This window comes from Thamnophis sirtalis, unplaced genomic scaffold (assembly GCF_051295495.1).
Source record: "Thamnophis sirtalis isolate CommonGarterSnake01/CBP01778 unplaced genomic scaffold, rThaSir2_p1.2 scaffold_2, whole genome shotgun sequence".
Taxonomy (NCBI): Eukaryota; Metazoa; Chordata; class Lepidosauria; order Squamata; family Natricidae; genus Thamnophis; species Thamnophis sirtalis.
The window spans coordinates 60,489,147-60,517,019 of NW_028261382.1; the positions used below are offsets into that span (position 1 = coordinate 60,489,147).

The window sequence follows — 27,873 nt, forward strand, 5'->3', positions numbered from 1 at the left end:
GCCACCACATCCCTTAAAAAATGCAGATAGTTGACCCACAATATTAAGAGTCTGTTTGGTTGGACATTCAGGGAATTTCAGCCCAGTACAGGGGCACTACATAGGGAAACATCACTTTTTAATCCAAAGCACCATGTTTTTAGACTGAGCACCCAAGCATTCTCTCTTTATTGCGCACCTCCTCAGAACCCGTATGCTTACCAGCTTCCGGCCGCAGAGAGAATTCGGCTAGTGAGCACCGTTTCCCACTCTTTCCCTTCTCGGCTGCACTTCAGTCGGCTAAGTTTGGCTCCTCCCACGGTCGTGATCTCGTTTTCCACTTCAATATACATGGAGGGATCGGAGCTCACCTGCAAGAGAGATTGGTTTGGAACCCGGAGCAATCCCAGTTCAAGCCAGCAGAGAAACCTGGAGGTTTGGGAAGAATCTGATATGGTGTGTAGTTAAAAGGACAGGTGCTGGTCTATTCCTCTCCGATAGATCGATCGGAGAGAGAGATAGAAATAGAGATAGATAAGCTGAAATAAGGATCGATAGACAGACAGACAGACAGACAGGAATGTAACGGTAGATAGATATGAATATATAGGTAGATATGGATGGATGGATGGATGGATGGATGGATAAATAGATATGAATTTAACGGTAGATAGATGTGAATATATAGGTAGATATGGATGGATGGATGGATAGATGGATAGATATGAATATAATGGTAGGTAAATATGAATATATAGGTAGACATGGATGGATGGGTGGATGGATAGATATGAATATAATGGTAAGTAGATATGAATATATAGGTAGAAATGGATGGATGGATGGATGGATGGATGGATAGATATAGATAGATAGATAGATATAATGGTAGGTAGATATGTATATATAGGTAGAAATGTATGTATGTATGTATGTATGTATGGATGTATGGATGTATGGATGTATGGATGGATGGATGGATGGATGGATGGATAGATAGATAGATAGATAGATAGATAGATAGATAGATAGATAGATAGATAGATAGATAGATAGATAGATATAATGGTAGGCAGATATGAATATATAGGTAAAGATGGATGGATGGATGGATGGATGGATGGATGGATGGATGGATGGATGAGAAACTGAAATAGGTAGGTAGGGGGAGAGAGAGAAAGAGATAGATAAATAAATAGATAAGACAGATTCAGAGGGCAGGACAGACAGACTGGCTGAAATAGGTAGATAGATAAGTAGACAGACAAACATTAGAGAGTCTATCTATCTATCACAGACAGAGAAATTCTTCGAAGAGTGGGATGGTATTAGCAAAAGAGAAACACAGAAGGAATATGTACAACTGAGGCAAATGTGAAATCTTTAGTTCTCAGTAAGCTTTAGCAAAACTTCCACGCTTGATTCCACCTTGGACAGATAGAAAATTGGCAAGATTAAAAAAAAAAGAAATCTAATAATAACTACAATACACCTCTTACCTGCAAGGCGAACGATTTCTGTAGGACTGGGGTCGGCAGTTTAAGTGCTAACGGTGTACTGTGGCAAGCACCATCCTTCTCAGTTGCTAATATAGCCGGAGACTGGGAGATAAAACAAAAGAAAATGTCAAGATGCCCCTATCAGCTCCACTCCGGCACAAATTCTATCCGCGGATTAAATTTTTGCGGTTTAGTTGGTCTTCTGCGGGGCGAATCTCAGCTAGTTTTGAAGTCAATTGGGATGAAGCGCGAGCGTGTTTGGTGAAAAAGAATCTTGGGAGATCTTGGAGTCAACCAGCTAAATATGAGCCAATAGTGTGCAGCAGCAGCCAAAAAAGCCAATGCAATCCTAAATTGCATTAACAGGAGGATACAATAAAGATCAAGGGAGGTACTAATACCACTCTGTAAAGCCTTAGTGAGATCACACCTAGAGTACTGCATCCAGTTTTGGTCACCACACTGTAAAAAAAAAATGTGGAGACTCTATAAAGAGGGCAGAGAAGAGCAACCAAGAGGATTAGGGGACTGGAGGTCAAAACATATGACGAACGGTTTCAGGAACCGGGCATGGTTAGTCTAGGGAAGAGAAGGACCAGGGGAGACACGATAGCATATTCCAATATTTGAGGGGCTGCCACAGAGAGGAGAGGGGTCAAACTATTTTCCAAAGCACCCAAAGGCCAGACCAGGAATAATGGATGGAAACTGACCAAGGAGAGATTCAACTTGGAAATAAGGAGGACTTTTCTGACAGTGAGAACAATCAACTAGTGAAACAGAAGTTGCCTTCGGAAGTTGTGGGAGCTTCATCAGTGGAAGCTTTCAAGAAGAGACTGGACTGCCATTTGTCAGAAATGGTGTAGGGTCTCCTGCTTCGGTGGAGGGGTTGGACTAGGTGACCTACAAGGTCCCTTCCAACTCTCTTAATCTGTTAAAAATCAGTTCTTAGAAGAGTGGAATGGATTAAATCAAGTAGATATATAGAGAACACTAATTGTTCTCAACAGCAACAGCAAGTCCTAGCGATAGCACTTAGGCTTATATACCGCTTCTCAATGCTTTACAGCAGTGTTTCTCAACCTTGGCAATTTGAAGATGTCCGGACTTCAACCCCCAGAATTCCCCAGCCAGCGAATGCTGGCTGGGGAATTCTGGGGGTTGAAGTCCGGGCATCTTCAAGTTGCCAAGGTTGAGAAACACTGCTTTACAGCACTCTCTGAGAAGTTTACAATGCCAGCAGATTGGCTGCAACAATCTGGGTCCTCATTTTACCGACCTTGGAAAGATGGAAGGCTGAGTCAATCTTGAGCCTCATCAGGGTTGAATTCCAGGCTTTGAGATTCCAGAATTTGCCTGCAATCCTGCATTCTAATCACTGCGCCACCAGACGCTGGTAAGCCAATGGAAGAGAATATTGAATAGAATAGAAGAATAGAGTTGAAAGGGAACTTGGAGGTCTTCTAGTCCAACCCCCTGCTCAGGCAGGAAACCCTACACCACTTCTGACACAAATGGTTATCCAACATCTTCTTAAAAACTTCCAGTGTTGGAGCATTCACAACTTCTGGAGGCAAGTTGTTCCTCTGGTTAATTGTTCTCACTGTCAGGAAATTTCTCCTCAGTTCTAAGTTGCTTCTCTCCTTGATATTGGCAGTTCAGGGTTGAACTATGGTGGCTCTCTGTGCTTGCTTGTTTTCTTGCAAATGTCTCATTACCCAACTAGGCAACATCATCAGTGCTAGAAGGGAGTGGGGTTTGTGGAGAAGGGGTGAGGGGAGGAGGAGGAGGATTGTGATGTCCGTGGTACTCTCTGAGCTTGGTTGTTTTCTTGCAGACATTTCATTACCCAATTAGGCAGCATCATCAGTGCTAGAAGGGAGTGGGGTTTGTGAAGTGGGGAAGAAGGGGAAAAGGTGGGAAGGAAGAGGATTGTGAGGTCTGTGGTGCTCTCTGTGTTTGCTTGTTTTCTTGCAAATGTCTCATTACCCAACTAGGCAACATCATCAGTGTTGCTATGCAATAAACCATGATGACTGGCTTAATGTGCCTGCAGCAAGATTGAAGTCTGGTTTCTAAAATTGAAAAAAAATATGAAAGGATCTGTGGTTGTGTATCGAAGAGAGGCGGCAACGGCCTCTTTGGTTACCTGAACGGTTAAAGTGACAGGCATGAGCCGTGAGTCTTTCCGAGGTCTTCCTTTCTTCTTCTTCTCAACGTCCAGGTCCAGCTTTCGCTTGGAGAGTGACGAGGGTTTGATGGCCAGCTTTTCTTCGCTATCACTGCTACTTTCTAGGAGATCCCTGGGCTTACTTTCCCGAACAGAATTCTGCTCCTTCAGTCTGCAGAAGAAAGAAGGAAAAGAACCCAGTCGTTAAGGAACCAGACTAGAAAATAAAAAAGCCTGAGTTCTATTTTTTTAAGGTTTTTTTTTAAAAAAAATACAAATTTTACATACTATAGGAACAAAGTGTTGTCTGGGTCTTTTCTTTTACATCCTCTGATTTACATAGTCCATTTTACGTCCTAGTTTTAATACAATACAATACAATAGCAGAGTTGGAAGGGACCTTGGAGGTCTTCTAGTCCAACCCCCTGCCTAGGCAGGGAACCCTATATATAGTGTGTGGGCGATATATAGTCAAAATAACATTATTTTCTCAGAGGGTCAAGGACGTCTTGCCCTGCAGCTGCTATGGTGTGACTGGGAGGCATCTCCAGTTGGGATGGTGCCTGATTGGACCATGGGATGGGCATGTGGGTGCTGGGCAGGGGCTTGGACTTTTGTTTGGGTTGGGGAAAACTTAAAAGCTTTCAGATGTGCCAATAGGACGTCTCTAATAAAATGGAACTTTGAGGAAACTCAATTCTTGGAGTCTTCTTTCATTGGGGGTGTTAGTTGGAACCCTGACACAGTCTCTCATGAAAATTTGCACCCTTTTGTAAAATGTGTTTGGGTGAAAAGGTGCTACCAGACTTCCCCTACCTCAGGGGCCACCTCAAGTCTAACTACAAACATGGCTTTTTCCCTACAAAGGTCTATAGACATTCTTGACATGAGTGCATCCCTTCTTAGTTGGAGACTGGGAGAGAAAAAGGAAAAAGGGACGAGGAGAAGAAAGGGACTGGTATAACAGGAAACGGAGTGGAGCAGAAAAATGATCTTCATGATCCATACACTGACAAGATCACACTGAAGGGGACGATTCAGGAGAGATTGATAAAACAGGAGGAAGAAGATATTGTCTGCGGTCTTGAGTTACTTCTAAAAATCATAAAGGTAAGATACAAATAAATAAGTGAACCAATCAATAAATTAGGATAAATATTTGGCTGACCACTAGATGGCACCAGAGAATGAGAGCTTTTGGGGGGTCTCTTTGCTGCCATCTAGTGGACATTTAAATTCGGGAAGAGCATATTGTATCTCCCTAAACCAGGGGTCGGCAACCTTAAACATTCAAAGAGCCACAAGGTCTTAACTGGAAGTCCCCCGTTCAATTCTAGAGCCAATCGGAAGTCTGGTTCCCCCACCATAGAGTCTCCTCCTAGCGCAGCGTAATTTTTCCTCTACCTGTCCTAACTGAAAGCCCTATCAATTGTGGAGCTGACCAGAAAACCCATCCCTTGCCGTAGAGTCTCCTCCTAGCACGCTGCGCTTCTCCCCTCCCCTCCTCCTTACTGGAAGCTCCTCTCAAAATTGTGGCGCCAACTGGCGACAGGGAGCCACAGGAGAGGGATGAAAGAGCCACATGCGGCTCCAGAGCCACATGCGGCTCCAGAGCCACCGGTTGCTGACCCCTTTGGACTGCAGTTCTCAGCAAAACTAGCTGGCAGCTTTTCTCCTGTGCTTTAAAAAAAAAGGCGTCCAACTGAAACCGTTCTTTTCCAGTTCTGCATCTCACCTGTCCAAGGTAACCTGATTGGTGTGCGAGACGGGGGAAGTCCCTGAGGTGGTTTTGGATCGCTCCGTAAACCGAGAATCGAAAGCTTTCATGGGCTCAATCTTAGAAGAGGTGGGCAGCACAGAGGACGAAGCGGCTGGCAGAGCAGCTGAAGTCGAGGTAGCGTTCACACTGGGGAAAAGAGAAAGCAAAAACGTATTTGAAGCACCCCACATATTCGGCAAGAAATATGCTCTGCTCACAATTGGCAAGAAAATAACATCATGAACCGCTGTGGTTTCTATCACCCTACCCCATTGAATTTAGGGGCAAGGGCCACATTCAGGGGTGAAATCCACAAGGTTCTGACAGGTTCTGGAGAACCAGTCGTGGAAATTTTGAGTAGTTTGGAGAACTGGCAAATGCCGCCTCTGGCTGGCTCCAGAAAATGGAGATTTTGCAGTATCCTTCCCCTGGAATAGACTGGGAATGGAGATTTTGCAGTATCCTTCCCCTGGAATGGGATGGGAATGGAGATTTTGCAGTATCCTTCCACTGGAGTGGGGAGGGAATGGAGATTTTGCAGTATCCTTCCCCTGGAGTGTGGAGGGAATGGAGATTTTGCAGTATCCTTCCCCTGGAATAGGGTGGGAATGGAGATTTTGCAGTATCCTTCCCCTGGAGTGTGGAGGGAATGGAGATTTTGCAGTATCCTTCCCCTGGAATAGGGTGGGAATGGAGATTTTGCAGTATCCTTCCCCTGGAGTGTGGAGGGAATGGAGATTTTGCGGTATCCTTCCCTTGGAATAGGGTGGGAATGGAGATTTTGTAGTATCCTTCCCCTGCTGAGCCGACCAAGCCACACCATGCCCCCAGAACTAGTAGTAAAAAAAATTGAATTTCACCACTGGCCACACTCAACCCAAGCGCCATCAGTTCCTAAAGCAGCATTTCCTGATCGTTAAAAGCTTGAAGGTGGGTGGACTTCGACTCCCAGAATCCCCCAGCCAGAATTCTGGGAGTTGAAGTCCACCCATCTTCCAGCTGGCCACATTTGAGGAAACACTCCTCCAAAGTAGCCAGGACTGGAACAAATCCAGGTCAGACCAGTGGATGGGCTCGCTGCGCATCTATTGCGTTAAACGTTTAGGGACCACCTAAGAGAGAGAGGCACCAGGCAAGCCGCATCCAAGCCCTTCAGAAACGTCTCCTGACCTATCCGTGGAATTTCCGTCTGTGTTATCTAGGTTCTTAGTAGCAAGCCAAGAAGAATGGGACAACTTGCTGCGGCCAACTCACTACTGCCTACAAGGCCAATTTTGCCACGGGACAGCTGGCTGTGGAACAAATCCAATTTAATTATTCAAAATAATTTTAAATATATGCAGTGAATGGGTCCTTAGTCCTCCCCCCCACTCCCCAATTCGTAAGGAGAAGGCCTTTCGTTTGATGCTCACCCATCCTTGTTGGCTACGTCTTCCGCCGATTTAGCGGCCGCTGCCATGGGCTCTAAGGCAGGCTTAACGGTGCCCAGGGAGTTGGCCGCGTTGTAATCTAACGCTATGAGCTGATTGGTCTGGGAAGCTGACATCATGGACCCAGCTAAAGACCCCGAGAGTGGGATGCTGTTAAAGAGGGCGGTCGAAAAATCCCTGTGGGAAAAAGAAAGGCGGTCAGGGGAAATCGGGGCATTATTATTATCCCCGCCGGACCATCATCTCCTTTTAATGACCCCGTCATCTCTTGCGGGGTGGAGTCTTGGGCAACTGAATGGAGCTAGCAGAGTGTTTTTTTTAATGGCCGGATGCCCTTCATGTCGCCAGGGGGGAGTTTTGTTCAGCAGGTATCATCTCATCATGCCAAGAGAGAGAAATATTTGTCTCTACCTAGGATTGAACTCACAGCCTCCTGAATGTGAGGTGAGTGCTCCACCACTAGGCCACCGCATCACTCAGCATTTAGGCTTATATCATCACTTTCTTTCAGCGACCCTGTAATCCCTGGTGGGGTGGAGTCGTGGGCAAATGAATGGAGCTAGCAGAGTGTTTTTTTAATGGCCAGATGCCCTTCGTGTCGCCAGGGGGGGAGTTTTGTTCAGCAGATATAATCTCATCATGCCGAGAGAGAGAAATATCTGCCTCTACCTAGGATCGAACTCCCAGCCTCCTGAATGTGAGGCGAGAGCTCCCCCTCTAGGTCACTGCGCCACTCATTATTCCCACCGGACTGATCAGGACAAATTCTATAGAATTTAAACAGGACCGTGGTCTACAACTTACAAGCCTTTCTTTAGCGACTGTTCAAAGTTACGACAGAAAATAGTGACTTATGACCCGTTGTAACACGCTAACAATGGTCACAGTGTCCTCAGGTCACACAATCAAAATTGAACTATTTGGAAACCAATAGCCATTGTTAACAGTTGTGGCATCCCAGGGGTGTTGTGATGGCCACAGGGGACCTTCCCAACTGGCTTCCGACACGCAGAATCTGCGGGGAAAGCCGGATTCACTTAACGACCGCATCAAGAACCTGGATGGTTCGGTGAACAAGAGTGGCAGATTTACTTAAACAAAAGCACGGTTTGTCTAGTGACTGCGGCAATCTGTCTTAACGACTGTGGGAAAAGGCTGCTAATTCACTTAATAACAGTCTCACTTAGCAACAGAGCCTCCGGTCCCATAAACCACCATATTTTTCGGCATATAAGACGCACCCTTTTCCCCTCAAAAAAGAGGGCGAAAATCCGGGTGCGTCTTATACACTTAATACAGCATTTTTTGCCTCCCGAAATCCCGCCACCTTCACCAAAATGGCTGTGCAGAGCCTTTAGGAGGCTTATAGAGTGCTCCTGGGGCTGGGGAGGGCAGAAATGAGCAAGAAACAGGCCTTTTTTTGCTCAATTTTGCCCCCCCCCCCGCCCCAGGAGCACTCTATAAGCCTCCTAAAGGCTATGCATGCAATTTGTTTGCACGTTTTTGGGCCTCCCCACCCCACAGGAGCACTCTACAAGCCTCCTAAAGGCTATTCATGTCTTTTTTTTTTTAAAGGCCGTTTTCGCCAAAAAACGGGCCATTTTTGGGAAGGCTGCAGAGTGCAAAAACTTTTTTTTTTTAATTTGCCTCTTCAAAACCTTGGTGCGTCTTATACTCTGGTGAGTCTTATACTCTGACAAATATGGTATTTCTATGGGCTGAAATCTGCAATATATATAACATATATATTTTTAAAAGGAGAGATGATATTTGGATATATCTCCTTCGTCCGTTTTGTTCCTAGCTGGATATGGGGGGGGAGGTCCTCTTGAAAGTGGTTTGTTCTGGCCTACTTCTTCCTTGGGCTGAGGGGTGGGGGGCTTTGCAAGTGGAGACATTTCGTCCACCGCTACCTTTGGAACAAAACAAAAGTCCGAAATATTTTGAAAACAGTACCCTGTGTCCAGCTGAGCTATGCAGAGCGGTGTGATCCTTCGCCGGCCATCGGCTGTCCTGGTCTCCACTTGTTTCTTTAATAGGTTCTGCCGGGAAGAAATAGGATTATCAGGAGTCTTGGTTTTTGTAGTCGCGACAAACTTTGTCCAAGATCCAGCCTCCCAGTATGGCTCGTTCCGGTTGGCGGCCATTGGAAGGGGAGGGATGAAGAAATATATCAAAATATTTTTATATTGATATGACAGCTCCCATATTTTCCTTTCAGCTGCTGTCGTTGCTGGGATTTTTTTTACTCCCAATGACGTGATCAAAGGCAGTTAATCCAGAAACTTACTTATGAGAGCAGTTTCGCTTCACCTGTCCTCAAAAGTAAGTTTCTGGACTGCCTCAAGCTTATGTTCCCTAGACACAAAATAGGAAGGAAGGAAGGTGTCAGGCCTGCAGTTCTATCCCTTTTAGGATTTTTGGCCTGCCACTCTCTCTCTTATTTCATTATGCTGTTTCATTAGTGTAGTAGTTGGGAGGGGGGAATAGAAAGGAGTAGAAATGTGGAATGTGTTGTTGTCATTCTTTTCTAGAAGCCAAGGTCATCTTTTGTCTCCACACCTCGGCACCTGACCGGAACCAGCTGGGTGGAGATGCCAGCGTGGAAGAAGAAGAAGACTGGACCATGTGATGGATTTGTGGGTGTGGGGACAAGATCATGAACTTTCAACTGGGTGGGAATCCGATGTAACCTCCAGAATTGGGATTCCACAGTACGATGCCAATATGTCTATCTTATTAAATTTGAACTTTGAGGATAACTCTGCCTTGGACTCTGATTTAATTCTGCATGATATTTGGAACTTACAGAAGAAGTAAAGAGAAGACAGAAAGGGGGAGGGAGGGAGGGAGGGAGAATGTTACATATAATTATAATGACAGAGAGGATGGGAGATAGGAAGGGGGGATAGAAAGAGAGATAGGAAAGAAAAGGAAGGGAACGGAACGGAAGGGAGGGAGGAAGGAAAGGAGAAAGAGATGGGAGGGAGGGAGGGAGGAAGGAAGGATGACCTATAAAGAGAGAAGAGAAACCCGAGAAAGGGAGAGGCAGGAAAGGAGGGAAGAAGTTACATATACCTATAATGACACAGAGGAAGGGAGATAGGAAGAGGGGAATAGAAAGAGAGATAGGAAAGAAAGAAGAGGAAGGGAAGGGAACAGAAGGGAGGGAGGGAGGAAGGAAGGAAGGAAAGAAGGAGAAAGAGATTGGAGGGAGGACGACATATATAGAGAGAAGAGAAACCAGAGAGAAATGGAGAGGAAGGAAGGAAGGAAGGAAGGAAGGAAGGAAGGAAGGAAGGGAGGGGAGGGAGGGAGGAAGTTACATATACCTATCATGTCAGAGAGGAAGGGAGATAGGAAGGGGAGATAGAAAGAGAGGTAGGAAGGAAAGAGAGGAAGGAAAGGAGGAAAGAAGGAGAAAGAGATGGGAGGGAGGGAGGAAAGGAAGGATGGAGGAAGACTATCTTCTATCAAAGAGGCATCAGACTTTCCATGGCTACCTGCCATGACATGTATATTGTATTTTATCACCCGTTCACCAAAAAAGAAGGACCAAGGAATGGAAGAGAGCAGAGGAAATCGCTACCTTTCTAATGTCCTCTAAGCTTTCTCCATTCACCATGCTGGCCAGCTTAGGCGCCGTTATCGCTGCTCCTGAGCCCATTCCGTCTCGGAGAGCCTCGTTCTTCTTCTCTACTTGCTGTTGCCTTTGCTGGTACTTGAGCATCTCCGGGTTCTCGATAATGGCCGTGGAGAGATGCGCCTCCGTCATGATAGCTAAACTTTTACCGTAGGTCGACTGATGGATGTTGCTCTGAAAGGGGCAAGAGCATCGGAGCATAAGGTCAGACCACTGCCCTATCTAGGCCAGGGGTATCAAACTTAAGGCCCGGGGGCAGATCCGGCCTGCAGGTTGCTTAGATCTGGCCTGCAAGGCTACCTTGGTGTTGCGGCCCACCAGTGACCAGTGGAGCTGGCAGCAGATTCGGACAGTGAAGAGGATGGGGGAGGAACCTGGGCCAGTCCTGGAGTCTGGGGAAGGCTCTGATGAGGGCTCTGATGAGGGCTCTCTGTCGGAGGCAGAGAGGGGGCCAGGGCTGTCTGACAGTTATCAGCTGCCTTCAGGGTCAGACATCAGTGGGGCAGAAGAACAGATGGAGCCTGTTCCCAGTGTGCGCATGCGCAGAGTTGCCAGATGAAGGGAAGAGCTAAAGAACAGGGGTTGACTTGGGAGTAAGGCCACAGGTGGACGATGAATGGCCCCTCCTAGGGGAAATAAAAGGAGCAAAAGGGGAGTGGAGTTTGCAGGAGACAATTAGTTCGCTTAATCGGTTTGTGACTCTTGGAGACTCCTTGCCAAGTTTTGCAGATATCGGCCTGGCAGCTCTCCAAGCCAGATAAGGTCTGTGACCATAAATCCTCCTTGAAAGACTTTGCTGGATATGAATGAGCAGAATTCACAACAAATTAATAAAAGGGTTTTTTTGTTGGGACCAGGAGTTTGCTTCAGGCTCTTGGGAAGCCTCGGTCAAAACACCTGGAAATAGCAAAGGACCGGCCCACAGTGCCTCTGCCAGAGAAAACAGAGTTCGGGAGGGCCATGCACGTCCTTCCCAGGCTCTGGTTTTGAACGCGATGGGCTCCTGCAGCCCTCTGCCAGCAAAAAACGAGGATCAGGAAGGTCGCATGGGGGCTTCCCGAGCTCCATTTTCGCTGGTTGCAGGAGGCTGTTGCAGCCAAAAATGGAGCTTGGGAGCCTGGTAGAGCGTTTGGGCTACCACAGGCGCCCCCGACACGAATTGCATCAAGGTGGACACACATCCCTGGCCACGCTCCACCCCACCCACCCCGAGGTCAAACACAACCCTGGGGTGTGTCCCTCCATGTTTGACACCCCTGGTATAAGCAGTCTGAGAATATTTGAAACTCTGCGTCAACCACAGCCAACCTTCTCTTCCTCGCTCAACGGGTCTCCGAGCTCATCTTGGGAAAAATCCAGAAATGCCACGGATCCGTCCATGGAGCACACTAAAATGCCAAGTCCATTCAACGTCCTGAAGGAGGAGAAACGAAGAGAGAAAAAAATAAATCTATGGAGATTCTCACATATCCAGGACACGGTTGTTTCAATAGCGGTTTTTATTTATGTATGTATTTATTTTTTTAAAAGGCAACCAGACGTTACGCTTTCTCATCCAAGAAGCATTTGGAAGCATCCCCCCCCCCCCCCCAAAAGATAACTTTGGAATCACTTCTCCTTTTCAGAGGATGCGGGCTTCCTCCGGGAAAGCCCTTTTAGTGTGGAATTGCAATTCTAGCACTGATGAAGTTACTTAGCTGGGTGATGAAATGTCTTCCAAGGAAACTACCCAAATTCAGAGAGCCCCCCCTCGCCCCCCCCCAAGGATCACGCAATTGTAATTAAAGAATGTTTAAGGTAAAGGGAAAGGTTCCCCTTGAACATATAATGCTAGTCGTTCCCGACTCTAGGGGGCAGTGCTCATCTTCAAAGCCGAAAAGCCAGCGCCGTCCGAAGACGTCTCCGTAGTCATGTGGCTGGCATGACTCAATGCCGAAGGTGCACAGAAAGCTGTTACCTTCCCACCAAAGGTGGTTCCTATTTGTCTACTTGCATTTTTTACATGCTTTCAAACTGCTAGGTTGGCAGAAGCTGGGACAAGTCACGGGCGCTCACTCCATTATGTGGCGCTAGGGATTCGAACCGCTGAACTACCAACCTTACTAATGGACAAGCTCAGCCACTGATCCACTGCGTCCCTTAAAGAATGTTTGGCCTACAATAAATAAATGAAGCCCATCGACCACTTTCTGGGTTTGACCACTTAAAGGTAGCAGGTCATGATTAATTTTCATCCTAAAAATGTGCTCTCAGAATCATGCATGGATTTCTGTGAAACAGGCAGGAGCAGTAAAGTAGTTAATTGAATTCTTCACCTGCGGAGGGGAAGGTTTTAACAGAATAACAGAGTCGAAGGGACCTTGGAGGTTATCTGGTCCAACCCTCTGCTCAAGCAGGAGACCCTCTGCCATTTCAGACAAATGGCTGTCCAGTCTCTTAAAAACCTTGGGTGCTGGAGCACCCACAACTTCTGGAGGGCAAGCAACCTTACCATGAGATATCCATGATGGACTTGTCAAACAGCTCATGTATGACGACCAAGGGCCTTTTCAGGCACGTCAGCTAAAAAGAAAATTATGAGTATGTGAGTATCACAATGGGAGTGTCGCGTCCTAGGAATTTAAGACTGTTGTATAAATACCAAGTTTGCTCAAACACCATACCAAAAATACATCAGGTTGAAGAGGAGAATATGTAAACACAACAATGGGAGGAGGGAAGGGACAGAGGAGGAGAGGGAAAGAAAGGAGTGGGAAAGAAGAAAGAGTAAAGGAGAGGAAGAAAGGGAGGGGCAGTAAGAGTAGGAGAGAGGGTAAGAAGGGGAGAAAGAGGGGAGAAGTAGGGGAGAGGAAGAAGAAAAGAGAAAGGAGAGGAAGGAAGAATAAAGTAGAAAAGAAGGGAGGGGAGAAGAAAAGGAGAGGGGAGAAGAAGTAGGGTTGTAAAATAAGATTGATGTAGGGGATGGCAGGAAAGCAATCTCGATTATATTATTAAATCTTTAGCGAAAGAATGGAATTATAAATGTTAAAGGATTAACACATAACAATATTTATGAGAATGCTTATTTGTGAATATTTGCATGAGAACAAAAATAAAAAAACTTTTTTAAAAAAAAGGACTCTAGCCTTCTAAGATTTAATGACACCCCTAATTTAGCCTACATTCATCTTTGCTATAAGAATTTTCCAACAGCGGAAAATTTAAGAAAATTGGTGGGAACCTGCAGCCTTCAAATCATGTTACAGATAGTCCTTTAGCGGCGTTCACCATTCTCCCAAGATTGTGGTTTAGGATGGTTTGGCCAAAAACCAACACAATTGGCAAAACGCTGTTGGAGCAAACAATGGATTCACTTACACACTGGGCAGAGTTCGCATTTCAGCCACCGAAGGGATTGTCACAAGATATTTCATAAAATCAGGTCGGCCACTTATCCGACCCCTTTTTATCATGGTTACAACTTACAAACATGATGGGCATTACAGTCGTAACTTGAGGACCAGCCGTATAAACGCAATTTCAAGCAGCTCCCAATGGCAAAATGAAGGGCTGCCAGGAATTGTTGTTATTCGGGAAGTGTTGTGACGCACCAGCGGAGCTGGCAGCAGATTCGGAGAGTGAGCAGGTTGGGGAGGAACATGGGCAAGTCCTGGAGTCTGGGGAAGGCTCTGAGGAGGGCTCTGTGTTGGAGGCAGAGAGGGGGCCAGAACTCTATGCCAGTTATCAGCTGCCTTCGGAGACAAGCATCAGTGAGGCAGAAGAACAGCTGGAGCCTGTTCCCGATATGCGCATGCACAGAGCTGCTAGGACAAAGGCAAAAATTTAAGGAACATCAGTGAGGCACCTATGGCCTTCACTCCACCTGTGGCCTTACTTACAAGTCGACCCTTGTTCCTTAACTGTTCCATTCTCCTGATAGCTCTGCGCACACACAGATCTTATCTGGCTTGGAGAGCTGCCAGGCCAATATCTGCAGAACTTAGCAAGGAGTTTCAGAGAGTCACGAACCAATTAAGCGAATGAATGGTCTCCTGCAAACTCCACTCCCCCTTTCTCTCCTCTTTTATTTCCTCTGGGAGGGGCCATTCATCATCCACCTGTGGCCTTACTCCCAAGTCAACCCCTGTTCTTTAGTTGTTCCCTTCGTCTGGCAACTCTGTGCATGCGCACACTGGGAACAGGCTCCAGCTGTTCTTCTGCCTCACTGATGTCTGACTCCGAAGGCAGCTGATAACTGTCAGATGGCCCTGGCCCCCTCTCTGCCTCCGACACAGAGCCCTCATCAGAGCCTTCCCCAGACTCCAGGACTGGCCCATCTTCCTCCCCAACCTCCTCACAGTCCGAATCTGCTGCCAGTTCTGCTGGCCGCTGGCAGGCCACAAGCAAGCCTTAAAGTTGCCACGGTTGGACACCTTTCACTTCAAACATCATCCCAAGAAGGAGGGCCAAAAGATTTTGATTTCTCCCGAGGGAAATGGGTGCAAAAAGACGGACACACAAAAGACCAGCTACCCCTTAAATCTGACCCAACTTGTCACTTACCCAGACAGAAAGTGATCGGTCTTTACTCCCAACCGCACAACAGCAATAAGGGCAGCTTGGTTTGGTGGAGCTGCCATTCTTTTGCTTCTTTTTAAAGATTTTTGGATTGAATTTCTGGAAGGAAAAAACAAGTTTTTTTTTTAAAGATACTTTTAAGAAAAAGAACCAACTGATACTTGGCAGGTAGTCCTCGATTTACAACCTGTTTTTAAGCGGCTGTTTGAAATTACAACAGCGTTGACAAAAAAAGGGACTTAAGACCGGTCCTCTCACTTATGACCAACAAAGTCTACTGCATTCAATTTTGGTTGCCATGATGTAAAAAAAAGATGTGGAGACTCTAGAAAGAATGCAGAGAAAAGCAACAAAGACGATTAGGGGACTGGAGACTAAAACATATGAAGAACAGTTGCAGGACCTGGGTATGTCTAGTTTAATAGAAAGAAGGACCAGGGGAGACATGATAGCAGTCTTCTAATATCTCAGGGGCTGCCCCAAAGAAGAGGGAGTCAAGCTATTCTCCAAAGCACCTGATGGTAGAACAAGAAGCAATGGGTGGAAACTAATCAAGGAGAGAAGCAACCTAGAACTAAGGAGAAATTTCCTGACAGTGAGAACAATTAATCAGTGGAACAGAAGTTGCCTCCAGAAGTTGTGAATGCCCCAACACTGGAAGTCTTTAAGAAGATGTTGGATAGCCATTTGTCTGAAACGGTATAGGGTTTCCTGCCTAGGCAGGGGGTTGGACTAGAAGACCGCCAAGATCCCTTCCAACTCTGCTATTGTATTGTATTAAAACATCCCTATGGTCGTGTGACTCACATTTATGACGGATGCAGCATCCCGGGGTCATGGAATCCCCTTTTACGACCTTCTGACAAGCAAAAGTCAGTGGGGAAGCCACATTCGCTTCACGACCATGTTACTCATTTAACAGCTGCAGGGATTCACTTAACAAACGTGGCAAAAAAAAGTCCTAAAATTGGGAGGGAAATGTATCACTTAACAACATGAATTTTGGGCTTCATTGGGGTCGTAAGCTGAGGACTATCTGTGCTTTCTTAAGGGGAATGTTGTGGGGTTTTTTAAAAATTATTTTAAGATAATATAATTATCTTTTATATAGAAAAAATATTTAGAAAATAGAAATAAGAAAATAGAAAAAATAGGAAAAAAAAGGAATGCTGTTTTGACTCCAGACTTATTTGTCTTAATATGATACCCTGATATTCTCAGTATTTTGACTCTCCTTCAATCTACCCATATCAAAATTTTATTTAGGATAGAATTTTTTTATTGGCCAAGTGTGATGGGACACACAAGGAATTTGTCTTTGGTGCATCAACTCTTCAGTGTACATAAAAATACATTCATGAAGAATTGTAAGATACAACAACACTTAGTGATAGTCATAGGATACTAAATAAGCAATTAAATCATACTAGGAAACTAAATAAACAATATAAATCGTAAAGATACCAGCAACATAGCTATAGTCATAAGTGGGGGGAGATAGGAAGGATGAGAAGAATAATAGTAATACAGTCTTAGTAGATAATTTGACAGTGTTGTGGGAATTAGTTGTTAAGCAGAGTGATGGCATTCGAGAAAACTTTCTTTGTGTCTAGTTGTTCTGGTGTGCATTGACCTATAGTGTCATTTTGAGGGTAGGAGTTGAAACAATTGATGTCCAGGATGCGAGGGGTCTGTAGATATTTTCACAGCCCTCTTTTTGACTCATGCAGTGTGCAGGTCCTCAATGGAGGGCAGGTTGGTAGCCATTGTTTTTTTTCTGCCGTTCTAATCATCCCTTGAAGTCTGTGTCTGTCTTGTTTGGTTGCGGAGCCAAACCAGACAGTTATAAAAGTGCAAATGACATCAATTAAATTGTTATGAGGCCCACCTACCCTGTAAGGTGGCTTCCCTAATTATGAATCTCCCCTAGCAAGATTTCTTTCAAAGTCTGACTTATTCTCATTTTCTTGGGAGCAGTTAACACTTTGGGGAAATCTACCTTCCGGATGAGAGGTAACTCACCACTACTGTCACTGCTTTGCGGTGGCCGACAAAATCCATGTTGGTCTTCCACCCGTCCCTCTCAATGATCTGGGCGGTGGGCCCAGAATTATTCATCGCGTGAGCCGAGACCAGGTAATGCCCGTCAGGGGACCAGCTGATGCGCAACACATGCGTGGTGCCTCCACACTGAAAGAGAAGGAGGGCATCGTGCACAAAACAAGGTCAGGTTTTTGGTAAAAGTTCACAGGCAGAGAAGGATGAAAGAAAAAAAGCAGGGCTATTCGGATTTTCTATACCTATGGGATGCTATGACCCAAACACATCTGGCGGGTATTGTTATGGCCCGCCAGCAGAGCTGGCAGTAGATTCGGAGAGTGAGGAGGTGGGGGAGGAACATGGGCCAGTCCTGGAGTCTGGGGAAAGCTCTGATGAGGGCTCTGTGTCAGAGGCAGAGAGCTGTATGCCAAGTGGTCATAAGTCACTTTTTTCAGTACTGTTCAAACTTTGGATGGTTACTAAGCAAACTGTTGTTAAGTTGAAGATTATCTGTGTGCTGCCCAGGGGTGGGTTTCTCGCCCCGTTCCAACTGGTTCGGTTGGAACAAGGCCGGTGGTGTCCTCGCGCATGCGCGCAGCGCGCGCGTGCGTACTAGCGTCTGTGCGATGCTCCAGCTGCTCCTGGAGGATCGCGCAGGCGCTGTATGCATCCTGCGCATGCGTGGAAGCGCAGAATTTGGCAAAACCGGGTAAGGAGTGGGCGCGGGTGCGTGCGGGCGCGCGTGGGCGCGCGAGTGGGCGCAGGGGGGGCCCTTCACCGTTCCCGGAAGTTACTTACTTCCGGGTTTGGCAACCAACCGGATCGCGGGGACCGCCACGAACCGGTTGAAACCCACCCCTGGTGCTGCCCCAGCAGTATATAGCTAGTGTAGGAATTAAGAACTGTCTCCTTTAAGAAACTACCTCATGGGAAGTGCAAGCAGAGACTACCTTATGGGAAATGTAGTTCCATGACATGTGATCACATCTCTGTTTCTGATTGGCCACCGGGGCATCTTACCCACATGCAAAGTTAAGAGCCGGGCAATTTAATTGCCTTTGTGATCCGGAATAGTAGCATTCTACATCTCCTCAGCATGGGGATAAAATCATCTTTTTACACTACGTGATGGGACAGATCATGGTAAGTCAGAAGAATCTTAACACTGAACTGTAAGTTTTGCTATTAAGGATGACTGATAATAAACGTGGTCTGAAAGAGATTCCTAAACGTGGAGTTAACTGGCTGCCCGAGCAGAACCTCATTGCCCGGGGCAGAACAATCTGTATTATGGAACAGGTCTGTGCAGCTGTCAAACACAGGAAACCCAAGAGTCCAGGCAGCTCAGATGGGTAGGGGTTTATTGCATGTTAATGCTCCCTACAAAAATCTGTACTACTAATGGTCAAAGCAAACTGGGGGTAGATAAGTCAACGAATTCAAAGTGGGCTAAACTTAGATCTCCTGTGGGTGCGAAGGGACTCGAGACTGATGACGCGTTTGAGCCCTCGCTCGGGCTCAGCCTGGTCCGCCCCTACAGCAGCACTTGGTATCTGATTTCCCTCCCCCCTCCCACCCCAAAAAGGTGCTGCGGAGTCTGAACATAACTGCTCTCTGCAACTTTTTAAAGCAGCTGGGTCTTTCCACTATGAGATTCCAGGAAAAAGATGCAGCTGCTTTAAAGGGTTTCGGGCAGCTGGGTCAGGGAAGGGATTGAAAAATGTTAGCAACCGGTTCTCTGCTTGGTTGCTGGGTGGGCGTGGCCATGGTGGGTGTGGTGTACCCAGCCTCCTGCACCACTGGGGGTGGCGGGTGTTTTCACCCTCTCCGGGCTCCAGAGGCTTTTCCTGAGCCTCCAGGGGGGCAAAAACGGCCTCCCCTGCGCTCCGGAGGCCAAAAACAGGCCCGTTTTCGGACTTCCAGGAGGCCTGTTTTTCACACTCTCAGAGCCTCCGTGTGGAAACTGCACTTACCTGGAATAATGAATGCGTGGAGACTCCTGGGAGGGGAGGGGTAGATGGGAGCGGGCGGTCCTTGCAGCAACCGGTTCAGCAAACCCGGCTGCAAAATTAACATCCGGTTTGCCCAAACAAATGCTAACCAGCTGAATCCCACCCCTGAGCTGGGTGTTTTGAAACTGACTTGGAAGCCTGACTGCAGAAAGATGGAACGATGCATGAAAATGTTCAGCTCATCGTTATCGCAATACGTACTTCATCGAAAGGTTTGGTAATGCTGGTTTCTAGCTGCCAATCCATGGTGCGCCAGACCTTCAAACTTCGGTCATCCGCTTGAGAGGCAATATATTTCCCAACAGGGTCCCAGGTGAGGCCCTTAACCAGGCCAGAGTGACCTTTTAGAGTGGCAAGGATTTCTGCAGGTAGGGGGGGAAATAAAAAGAGGGTTGAAAGGCTGGTTTGTGGAAATGCTTTGGATGAGAGAAAAGCAGGAGATGGGGCTCTTCACACACATGGGCAGGACAATTCGGTCAGGGCTGGCCCCTTCCTAGGGAATTTTGGGATTCAATTTTTAATTTTAGCAAAGCATAAAATACAAAAATGCAAAGAAAAATGAAGGTAAAGAAGGGGAGGAAAGGGAGAAGAGAGAAAAGTGTAGGTAGTAGGAAAAAAGAAAAAAAAGCATTGACTTCCAAGTCCTTTTGATACAGGAAAATAGGACAATAACAAGAAACCTCAACTTTTTTACTTTTATGCAATTGTATAAAGTAGCCGTTTCTGTAACACCAAATAGCACTTAGGCTTATATACCTCTTCACAGTGCTTTCCAGCCCTCTCTAAGCGGTTTACAGAGCCAGCCTCTTGCCCCCAACAATCTGGGTCCTCATTTTACCCATATCGGAAGGTTGGAAGGCTGAGTCAACCTTGAGTCAGCCAGGATCAAACAGGAAGGAAGGAAGGAAGGAAGGAAGGAAGGAAGGAAGGAAGGAAGGAAGGAAGGAAGGAAGGAAGGAAGGAAGGAAGGAAGGAAGGAAGGATGGACAATAGCAATAGCCTCTACGGTCATAAATGTAAAGACCGGTCCTAAGTCACATTTTCTTCAGTGACGTTGTAACTTTAAACCATCACTAAATGAACTGTTGTAAGTCGAGGACTACCTCCGTTGTACAAGGTCTTGTGAACATATTCTTCGTTTTGGAAACTACTGTAGAATAGCAATAGCATTAGCCCTTAGACTTATATACCACTTCCCAGCCCTCTCTAAGCGGTTGACAGAGTCAGCCTCTGGCCCCAAACAATCGGGGGTCCTCATTTTACCGACCTCAGAAGGATGGAAGGCTGAGCCCACCTTGAGCCTGGTGAGATTCGAACTGCTGAATTGCAGCCAGCCGGGCAGTCAATCAAAGTAGCCTGCAGTACTGCACTCTTCCACTGCGCCACCGTGGCTCTTCTCTATCTATAAACCTATCTAATCAGCAAACCCCAAAATCAAGAGTTCATTTTTTCCTACCACCACAAGCAGAAAGCCCAACAGCGGTTTCCAAGTATGCTTACCGGGGAATTTGAGAGCATTCCAGATCACGACCGTGTTGTCCACGCTGCAGGAGGCTAGCCAAGCGTCGTGAGGGGACCATGCCACATCCATGACGTCTACGCGGAAGCGTTAAAAACACAGGGATACTATGAATTCCAGGCCCATACCAATTGATGTGTTTAGTTGTCCACTGAATCTCTACGGTCGTTAAGTTAGTCGCACAGTTGTTAAGTGAATCTGGCTTTCCTTACTGACTTTGCTGGCCAGAAGGTTGCAAAAGGGGATCGGGTGACACCGAGAAGCTGTGAATGTCTGTTGGCACAGCGTCTCCATTTTGATCATGGGGACCATGGGGAGGCTGCAAAGGTCGTTAAGTGAGAAAAATGATTGTAAGCCACGTTTTTCAGTGCCGCTGTAACTTTGAATGGCCACTAAAGGAACTCTGGGAAGTGGAGGACTACCTTGAACTCGACTGGAATAATGTGATGCAAAAAAAAAAAAAAAAAAGTATGGCATCCAAACCAGGGGTGAAATTCAGCATGTTCTGACAGGTTCTGGCGAACAGGTAGCGGAAATTTTGAGTAGTTTGGAGAACCGGCAAATACCACCTCTGGCTGTTCCCAGAGTGGGGAGGGAATGGGGATTTTGCAGTATCCTTTCGCCTGGAGTGGGGAGGGAATGGGGATTTTGTAGTACCCTTCCCCCTGGAGTGGGGAGGGAATGGGGATTTTGCAGTATCCTTCCCCCTGGAGTGAGGAGGGAATGGGGATTTTGCAGTATCCTTCCCCCTGAAGTGGGGAGGGAATGGGGATTTTGCAGTATCCTTTCCTCTGGAGTGAAGAGGGAATGGAGATTTTGCAGTATCCTTCCCCTGGAGTGGGGAGGGAATGGAGATTTTGCAGTATCCTTTCCCCTGGAGTGAAGAGGGAATGGAGATTTTGCAGTATCCTTCCCCTGGAGTGAAAAGGGAATGGAGATTTTGCAGTATCCTTCCCCTGGAGTGGGGAGGGAATGGAGATTTTGCAGTATCCTTCCCCTGGAGTGGGGGGGAAATGGAGATTTTGCAGTATCCTTCCCCTGGAGTGGGGAGGGAATGGAGATTTTGCAGTATCCTTCCCCTGGAGTGGGGGGGGGGGAATGGAGATTTTGCAGTATCCTTCCCCTGGAGTGGGGAGGGAATGGAGATTTTGCAGTATCCTTCCCCTGGAGTGGGGAGGGAATGGGGATTTTGCAGTATCCTTCCCCTGGAGTGGGGAGGGAATGGAGATTTTGCAGTATCCTTCCCCTGGAGTGGGGGGGAAATGGAGATTTTGCAGTATCCTTCCCCTGGAGTGGGGAGGGAATGGGGATTTTGCAGTATCCTTCCCCTGGAGTGGGAGGGAATGGGGATTTTGCAGTATCCTTCCCCTGCCACCCCCACCATGCCACACCAACAGAACCGGTAGGGGGAAAAAACTGAATTTCACCACTGATCCAAACGTCATCAGCTTTAGCTGGTCAGAAGGGGTAATCTTATTTTTAGGAAGCAGACCATGCAAGAGGACCAACCATTTTTGATTTTCAAAGCCCTCTTACCGCCTGTGTGGCTTCTCAGGATCGAGACACACCTCCACTGCTCTACGTTTGCAAGCTTACTACTGGAACCAAAGACGGTGCTGGGCCCAATGTACCTGGAGAAGAAAGAGGGGAGGTGTCAATAAAGGGGAATATTCGGAGTTGAAATGAGAAGACCTTGGTGTTCTCTGAGAAAGGGAGGGAGGGAGGGAGGGAGGGAGGGAGGGAGGACGAAAGGAAGGACAGACAGGCTGTGGGGTCCTTAGTGCTTTCTGACCTTGATTTTTTTTGTTTTTTTGCAGACATTTTATGATACAATTAGGAAACATAATCAGGGGAGGGAGGGAGGGAGGAAGGAAGGAAGGAAGGAAGAAACGGGGGGAGGGAGGGAGGAGGATTGATGGATGGAAGTACAGACTGTGGGGTCCTTAGTGCTCTGACTTTTTTTTTTTGCATTTTATGATGCAATTAGGAAATATGGTCAGAGGAGGGATGGAGGGAGGGAGGAAGGAAGGAAGGAAGAAGGGAGGAAAGGAATGATGGATGGATGGAAGGAAGGAAGGAAGGAAGGAAGGAAGGAGGAAGGAAATGAATGATGGAAGGAAGGAGGAAAGGAAAGAAGGAAGGAGGGAATGAATGAAGGAAGGAGGGAGGGAGGGAGGGAGGGAGGGAAGGACAGGTAATAGCAGTAGCCGCTGCAGTCATAATTGTGAAAACGGGTCCTAAGTCACATTTTTTTCAGTACCAAAGCTGTCTGAAGATGTCTCCGTGGTCATGTGGCCAGCATGACTAAATGCCAAAGACGCAAGGAACGCTGTTACCTTCCCACCAAAGATGGTCCCTATTTTTCTACTTGCATTTTTTTACGTGCTTTCAAACTGCTGGGTTGGCAGAAGCTGGGACAAGTCACGGGAGCTCCCTCCGTTATGCGGCGCTAGAGATTCGAACTGCCGAACTGTCGACCTTTCGGATCGACAAGCTCAGCGTCTTAGTCCCTGAGCCGCCGCGCCCCTTTCACTGATCTACAACACTGACAAAACGTCCAGCATCCACAAAACCAGACTTAATAGATAGAGGATCAGCATATTCAGGGATGCAAAATGTGTGAACATGTCAGTAAGCAAGATAAAAATATTAAATTAAGGTAAAAACCATGAGAAAAGATGGCACCACATGGTCGCTTACAGGACAGATGTTATGGTTACAGATGTTTACCCAACCTTGAACATAAGATAAGGATCTTTTTTCCCCCAAAACAGCCCAAGGAAGATGCCAAGAATTAAATTTAAAGGGGGGGGGAGGGGAGGGAACGAAAATAAACTTACGCTGCTCTCTTCCAGATCATGATCAGCTTATCATCTCCTCCGGAGGCAAGATATATGCCATTGTTTGACCATCTCACACAATTCACACAGGCTGGAACAAAAATGGGAAGACAAGGATAACGCTTGGAAAAAAAGAAACAGCCCGAGAACACATTCGTATACTAAGGCTGAAGCTTGTATTTAATGGAAGAGTTACCACCCGGCGATATTTTCAAAGCACAAGTGGTGTTTTTTCATCTTCCAACATGTAAGATGAGCTTTTTGGCACTGGATGAGGTAACCTGCCTTATTATTTTCACAAGGCGGTGAATCTACCCGACACACCCTCCTCCTCCCCATCCTATTTTCCCCAGCACAACACTCCTGTGAGGTAGGTTGGACGGAGAGTGAATGACTGGCCCAAATTTACCCAGCTGGCTTTCATGCTTAAGTTGAACTAGAACTTCCAGTCTCCTGGTGATTGGCCCAAAGTCACCCAGCTGGCTTTCATGCTTAAGGTGGAACTAGAATTTCCAGTCTCCTAGTGATTGGCCCAAAGTCACCCAGCTGGCTCTCATGCTTAAGAGGGGACTAGAACTCACTATCTCCTGGTGATTGGCCCAAAGACACCCAGTCAGCTTTTGTACTTAACTCGGGACTAGAATTCACCATTTCCTAGTGGCCCAAAAGTCACCCAGCGGGCTTTCATGCCTAAGGCAGGACTAGAACTCATGGTCTCTTGCTTTCTATGGTCTGGTGACTTAACCACTAGCCCAAACTGGCTCTCAAAGTATGCTGGCCCATTAGTCAGCCCCCAAAGAAAGATCTATTCTACCATACCTAAATGATTGTCCATCTGACAAAGCATTTTGGGTACATTCTCGTTCTTTTCATCCTCCTCCTTGAGGACTGGAGCCATGTTCCATATTACAACTTTCCCGGAATCTTGTCCTAAGGGCACAAGGAAGAAGAAACTTTTCACTGCAGTTACTTACAAAGAAGAAAAAAGGCAGGCTTTTATCTTTGCTAGCTGTCCTTAAGAGTTTTCTGGGGAGCAGAGTGTCACCTCCTCCTTAATTTAGCAAATAATAAGAGCACTAGAAGCGTCTGCTTATACAGCGGGGGTTCTCCACCTCAGCAGCTTTTAAGCAGTGTGGACTTCAATTCCCAGAATTCCCCAGACGGTCTGGCTGAAATCCACACAGCTTAAAATTAAGACAGGCCAGTTCCACCAAGGAACCTGCTGCAGCAATAGGGCTTTATCCAAAATACACAATCAAGAAAACACAACATTTCAAATCCAGTTTATGGCTGCACATTTTTTTAAGTTTAGCTAAAAGTTGCCAAATTATGAAAACACAGTAGCTGCAACCTGCATTCTACAGAAAATGTAACTTCTGTAATGATAATAAAGGTAAAGGTTCCCCTCGCATATATGTGCTGGTCGTTCCTGACTCTAGGGGGTGGTGCTCATCTCTGTTTCAAAGCCGAAGAGCCAGCACTGTCCAAAGACATCTCCGTGATCATGTGACCGGCATGACTATATGCCGAAAGTCCACGGAAAGCTGTTCCCTTCCCACCAAAGGTGGTTCCTATTTTTCTACTTGCATTTTTACGTGCTTTCGAACTGCTGGTTGACAGAAGCTGGGACTAGTCACGGGAGCTCACACCATTGCGTGGCACTAGGGATTCGAACCGCCGAAATGCCGACCTTTCTGATCAACAAACTCAGCATCCTAGCCACTGAGCCACTGGGTTCCACTGGAGACACTGGGTTCCAGCAACAAATATTTTTAATGAGAAGATTTCAGGAAACACATGTGGCACTTAATTCAGTGTTTATTTTTAAAAAAAGAATTCTGTAGCTAGCATCACTTTCATTTCACTTTCAAAAAAGAATTCTGTAGCTGGCATCACTTTCACTATAGTGGAGGGGAAGTTACTGATCGTTGAAGCCTATTAAATTGCACATTTTAAATTAATCCCACTAATGCCACATTAATTACAACCTCGGGGCCGGCAAGGATATTTGCTTCTGATATTTTCTCCTAAGAATCACAATCCCTTCTGTTCGCCACGCAAGCAGCATGCTGTGAGACTCGCTGCAGGCAAAGTCCACCCCCCCTAAATCAGAGATTGGCTCTGGAGCCACATGTGGTTCTTTCATCCCTCTGCTGCGGCTCCCTGTCGCCGCCACAATTTTGAGAGGAGCTTCCGGTAAAGCGGGGTGGGAGGGTGGGGGAGAAGCACAGGGTGCCAGGAGACTCTGTGGCAAGGGGTGGGTTTTCCAGTCAGCTCCACAATTGAGAGGGCTTTTGGTTAGGACAGGGAGAGGAAAAAGGATGCCACACTAGAAGGAGACTCTATGGTGGGGGACGTGGACTTCCAGTCGGCTCCAGAATTGAATGGGGGTTCCCGGTTAGGACTTTTGTGGCTCTTTGTGTGTTTAAGGTTGCCAACCCCTGCCCTGCCCTAAATGCAAGGAGGCAAATTGGTGGGGGCCGGTGGGTGGGCTGGGCTACATTTGGTGTATAAGCCGCACCCAAATCTTCACCCTCTTTTTTTTGGGGGGGGGTGCGTCTTATACTCTGAAAAATCCGGTAAGTTCTTTCGGCAGCCCTACCTTGCCCTCCGGTTGCAAACTTGGTCCCATCTGGATGAATGTCAACTGAAAATATCGGCTTGGCTGGAAAAAAAAGAGAGAAATTATTTGAGCAAAATATCCTTGGCTTAAAGGCACCACACTGTGGATAGAGAGAGAAAGAGAGGGAGGGAGGGAGGGAGGGATAGTTTATCACGAACCAAGTGATAAGTCCAGAGATGATATTTAGCAGGTTCTGACCAGTTCTGGAGAACCAATAGCAGAAATTTTGAGTAATTTGGAGAACCGGTAGATATAACTCTGACTGGCTCTGCCCCCCCATCTATTCTCTGCCTCCCGAGTCCTAGCTGAGTGGGGAGGGAATAGGGATTTTACAGTATCCTTCCCCTGGAGTGGGGAGGGAATGGAGATTTTGCAGTATCCTTCCCTTGGAGTGGAGAAGGAATGGAGATTTTGCAGTATCCTTCCTCTGGAGTGGGGAGGGAATGGGGATTTTGCAGTATCCGTCCCCTGGAGTGTGGAGGGAATGGAGATTTTGCAGTATCCTTCCCCTGGAGTGGGGAGGGAATGTGGATTTTACAGTATCCTTCCCCCTGGAGTGGGGAGGGAATGTAGATTTTACAGTATCCTTCCCCTGGAGTGGAGAAGGAATGGAAATTTTGCAGTATCCTACCTCTGGGGTGGGGAGGGAATGGGGATTTTGCAGTATCCTTCCCCTGGAGTCGGGAGCGAATGGAGATTTTGCAGTATCCGTCCCCTGGAGTGGGGAGGGAATGGGAATTTTACAGTATCCTTCCCCTGCCATGCCCACCAAGCCATGCCCAGAGAATGGGTAGTAAAAAATTTTTGAATCCCACCACTGGATAAGTCAGCCAGTAACTATCTAAAATAAAACTTCAAAGCTTTCAAGTTGAATTTAAAGCCGAGTATTCCAAATGGATCAATGACCAAAGACGCCACAGACCCGGTGTGTGTGTCTGTGTGTGTGTCCATGTCCCACAAAGTCGGCCAATTTAAGACAGGGGGGACTTCAAGTCCGAGAATTCCCCAGCCAGCAAGTCGGCTTATCAGAAAAGCTGAAATCCTCTTGTTTCAAGTTCAAAAGACTAAAAGTTATAAACAAGCAAGGGGGTGGCATTAAGTTTAGAAGAGCTATTTCTAAAATCTCAGCGGGCAAAATGGAAAAGTTTTCCAGCAGCTAGCCGCTGCCTTGGCAGGTTGCCACTAACGTATGGCAGGGGTGTGTGGAAAAAAGGGGTGGGGGAAATGCTTCATCAAGAGAAAAGTACAAGTAATTAATAATACACTTTAAAACCTACACGTATCACACCCCCTCTGGAGTCGACTTCTTTCATGGCGAGCTTTGCACTCTTGAGGTCTTATTGATCAACACTATTTTAGCTGACTTTCTAAAAGAAAACGTATTGGGCCCCGATGAAATTCTGCAATGGGGCTACTTTGAGGGAGCCCTATCCACCAACCCTGTGGATGGAAGGAACATCAAACACCCCTTCCTAGGAAATCTAGCAGGACACTCTGGATATGATATGGATATTTGAAGCCATTTTTTTCACCTCTGGAAGAGGGGGGGGGGAAACGATGCTTCCAGATCCTTTTTGACAATAAGGATTAAAGGATCAGCAATACGCTTTGGATAGGCTGCTCACTGTATTCTTTAGAAGGTTAATATGTGATCTTCCATTATCAGGCCCCTTGTTGGTATCTTTATAAATCTCTCAGCCAAGGAATCATTAACGCACAGGTTAGTTGTCTGAGAGGCTAAATAAAATTTCAATAATGCACAACCCTGACTGCTCTTTAGAAGGCCAGATCCTGAAGAGGAA

The 27,873-nt window shown here is 46.7% G+C and overlaps 1 protein-coding gene across 2 annotated transcripts in view; it reads right to left on the reverse strand.

Annotated features, from left to right (window-relative positions):
* The window catches only part of HIRA (histone cell cycle regulator), a 38,901-nt gene that overhangs the window by 8,275 nt on the left and 2,753 nt on the right, over window positions 1–27,873 (reverse strand). Inside the window, exons 2-18 of one of the 2 annotated variants that reach the window (XM_087705730.1) lie at window positions 26,051–26,113; window positions 24,268–24,378; window positions 23,449–23,539; window positions 22,145–22,239; window positions 20,590–20,685; window positions 19,291–19,451; window positions 17,060–17,227; window positions 15,023–15,136; window positions 12,972–13,042; window positions 11,789–11,894; window positions 10,427–10,654; window positions 8,794–8,879; window positions 6,820–7,014; window positions 5,384–5,554; window positions 3,628–3,820; window positions 1,479–1,580; window positions 202–350 (exon numbers count right to left, since the gene is read on the reverse strand). In XM_087705730.1, the coding sequence (XP_087561856.1) occupies window positions 202–350; window positions 1,479–1,580; window positions 3,628–3,820; window positions 5,384–5,554; window positions 6,820–7,014; window positions 8,794–8,879; window positions 10,427–10,654; window positions 11,789–11,894; window positions 12,972–13,042; window positions 15,023–15,136; window positions 17,060–17,227; window positions 19,291–19,451; window positions 20,590–20,685; window positions 22,145–22,239; window positions 23,449–23,539; window positions 24,268–24,378; window positions 26,051–26,113 (2,200 nt within the window). The remainder of the gene's footprint in view (window positions 1–201; window positions 351–1,478; window positions 1,581–3,627; window positions 3,821–5,383; window positions 5,555–6,819; window positions 7,015–8,793; window positions 8,880–10,426; window positions 10,655–11,788; window positions 11,895–12,971; window positions 13,043–15,022; window positions 15,137–17,059; window positions 17,228–19,290; window positions 19,452–20,589; window positions 20,686–22,144; window positions 22,240–23,448; window positions 23,540–24,267; window positions 24,379–26,050; window positions 26,114–27,873) is intronic. The other variant, XM_087705731.1, reaches the window with a different exon arrangement.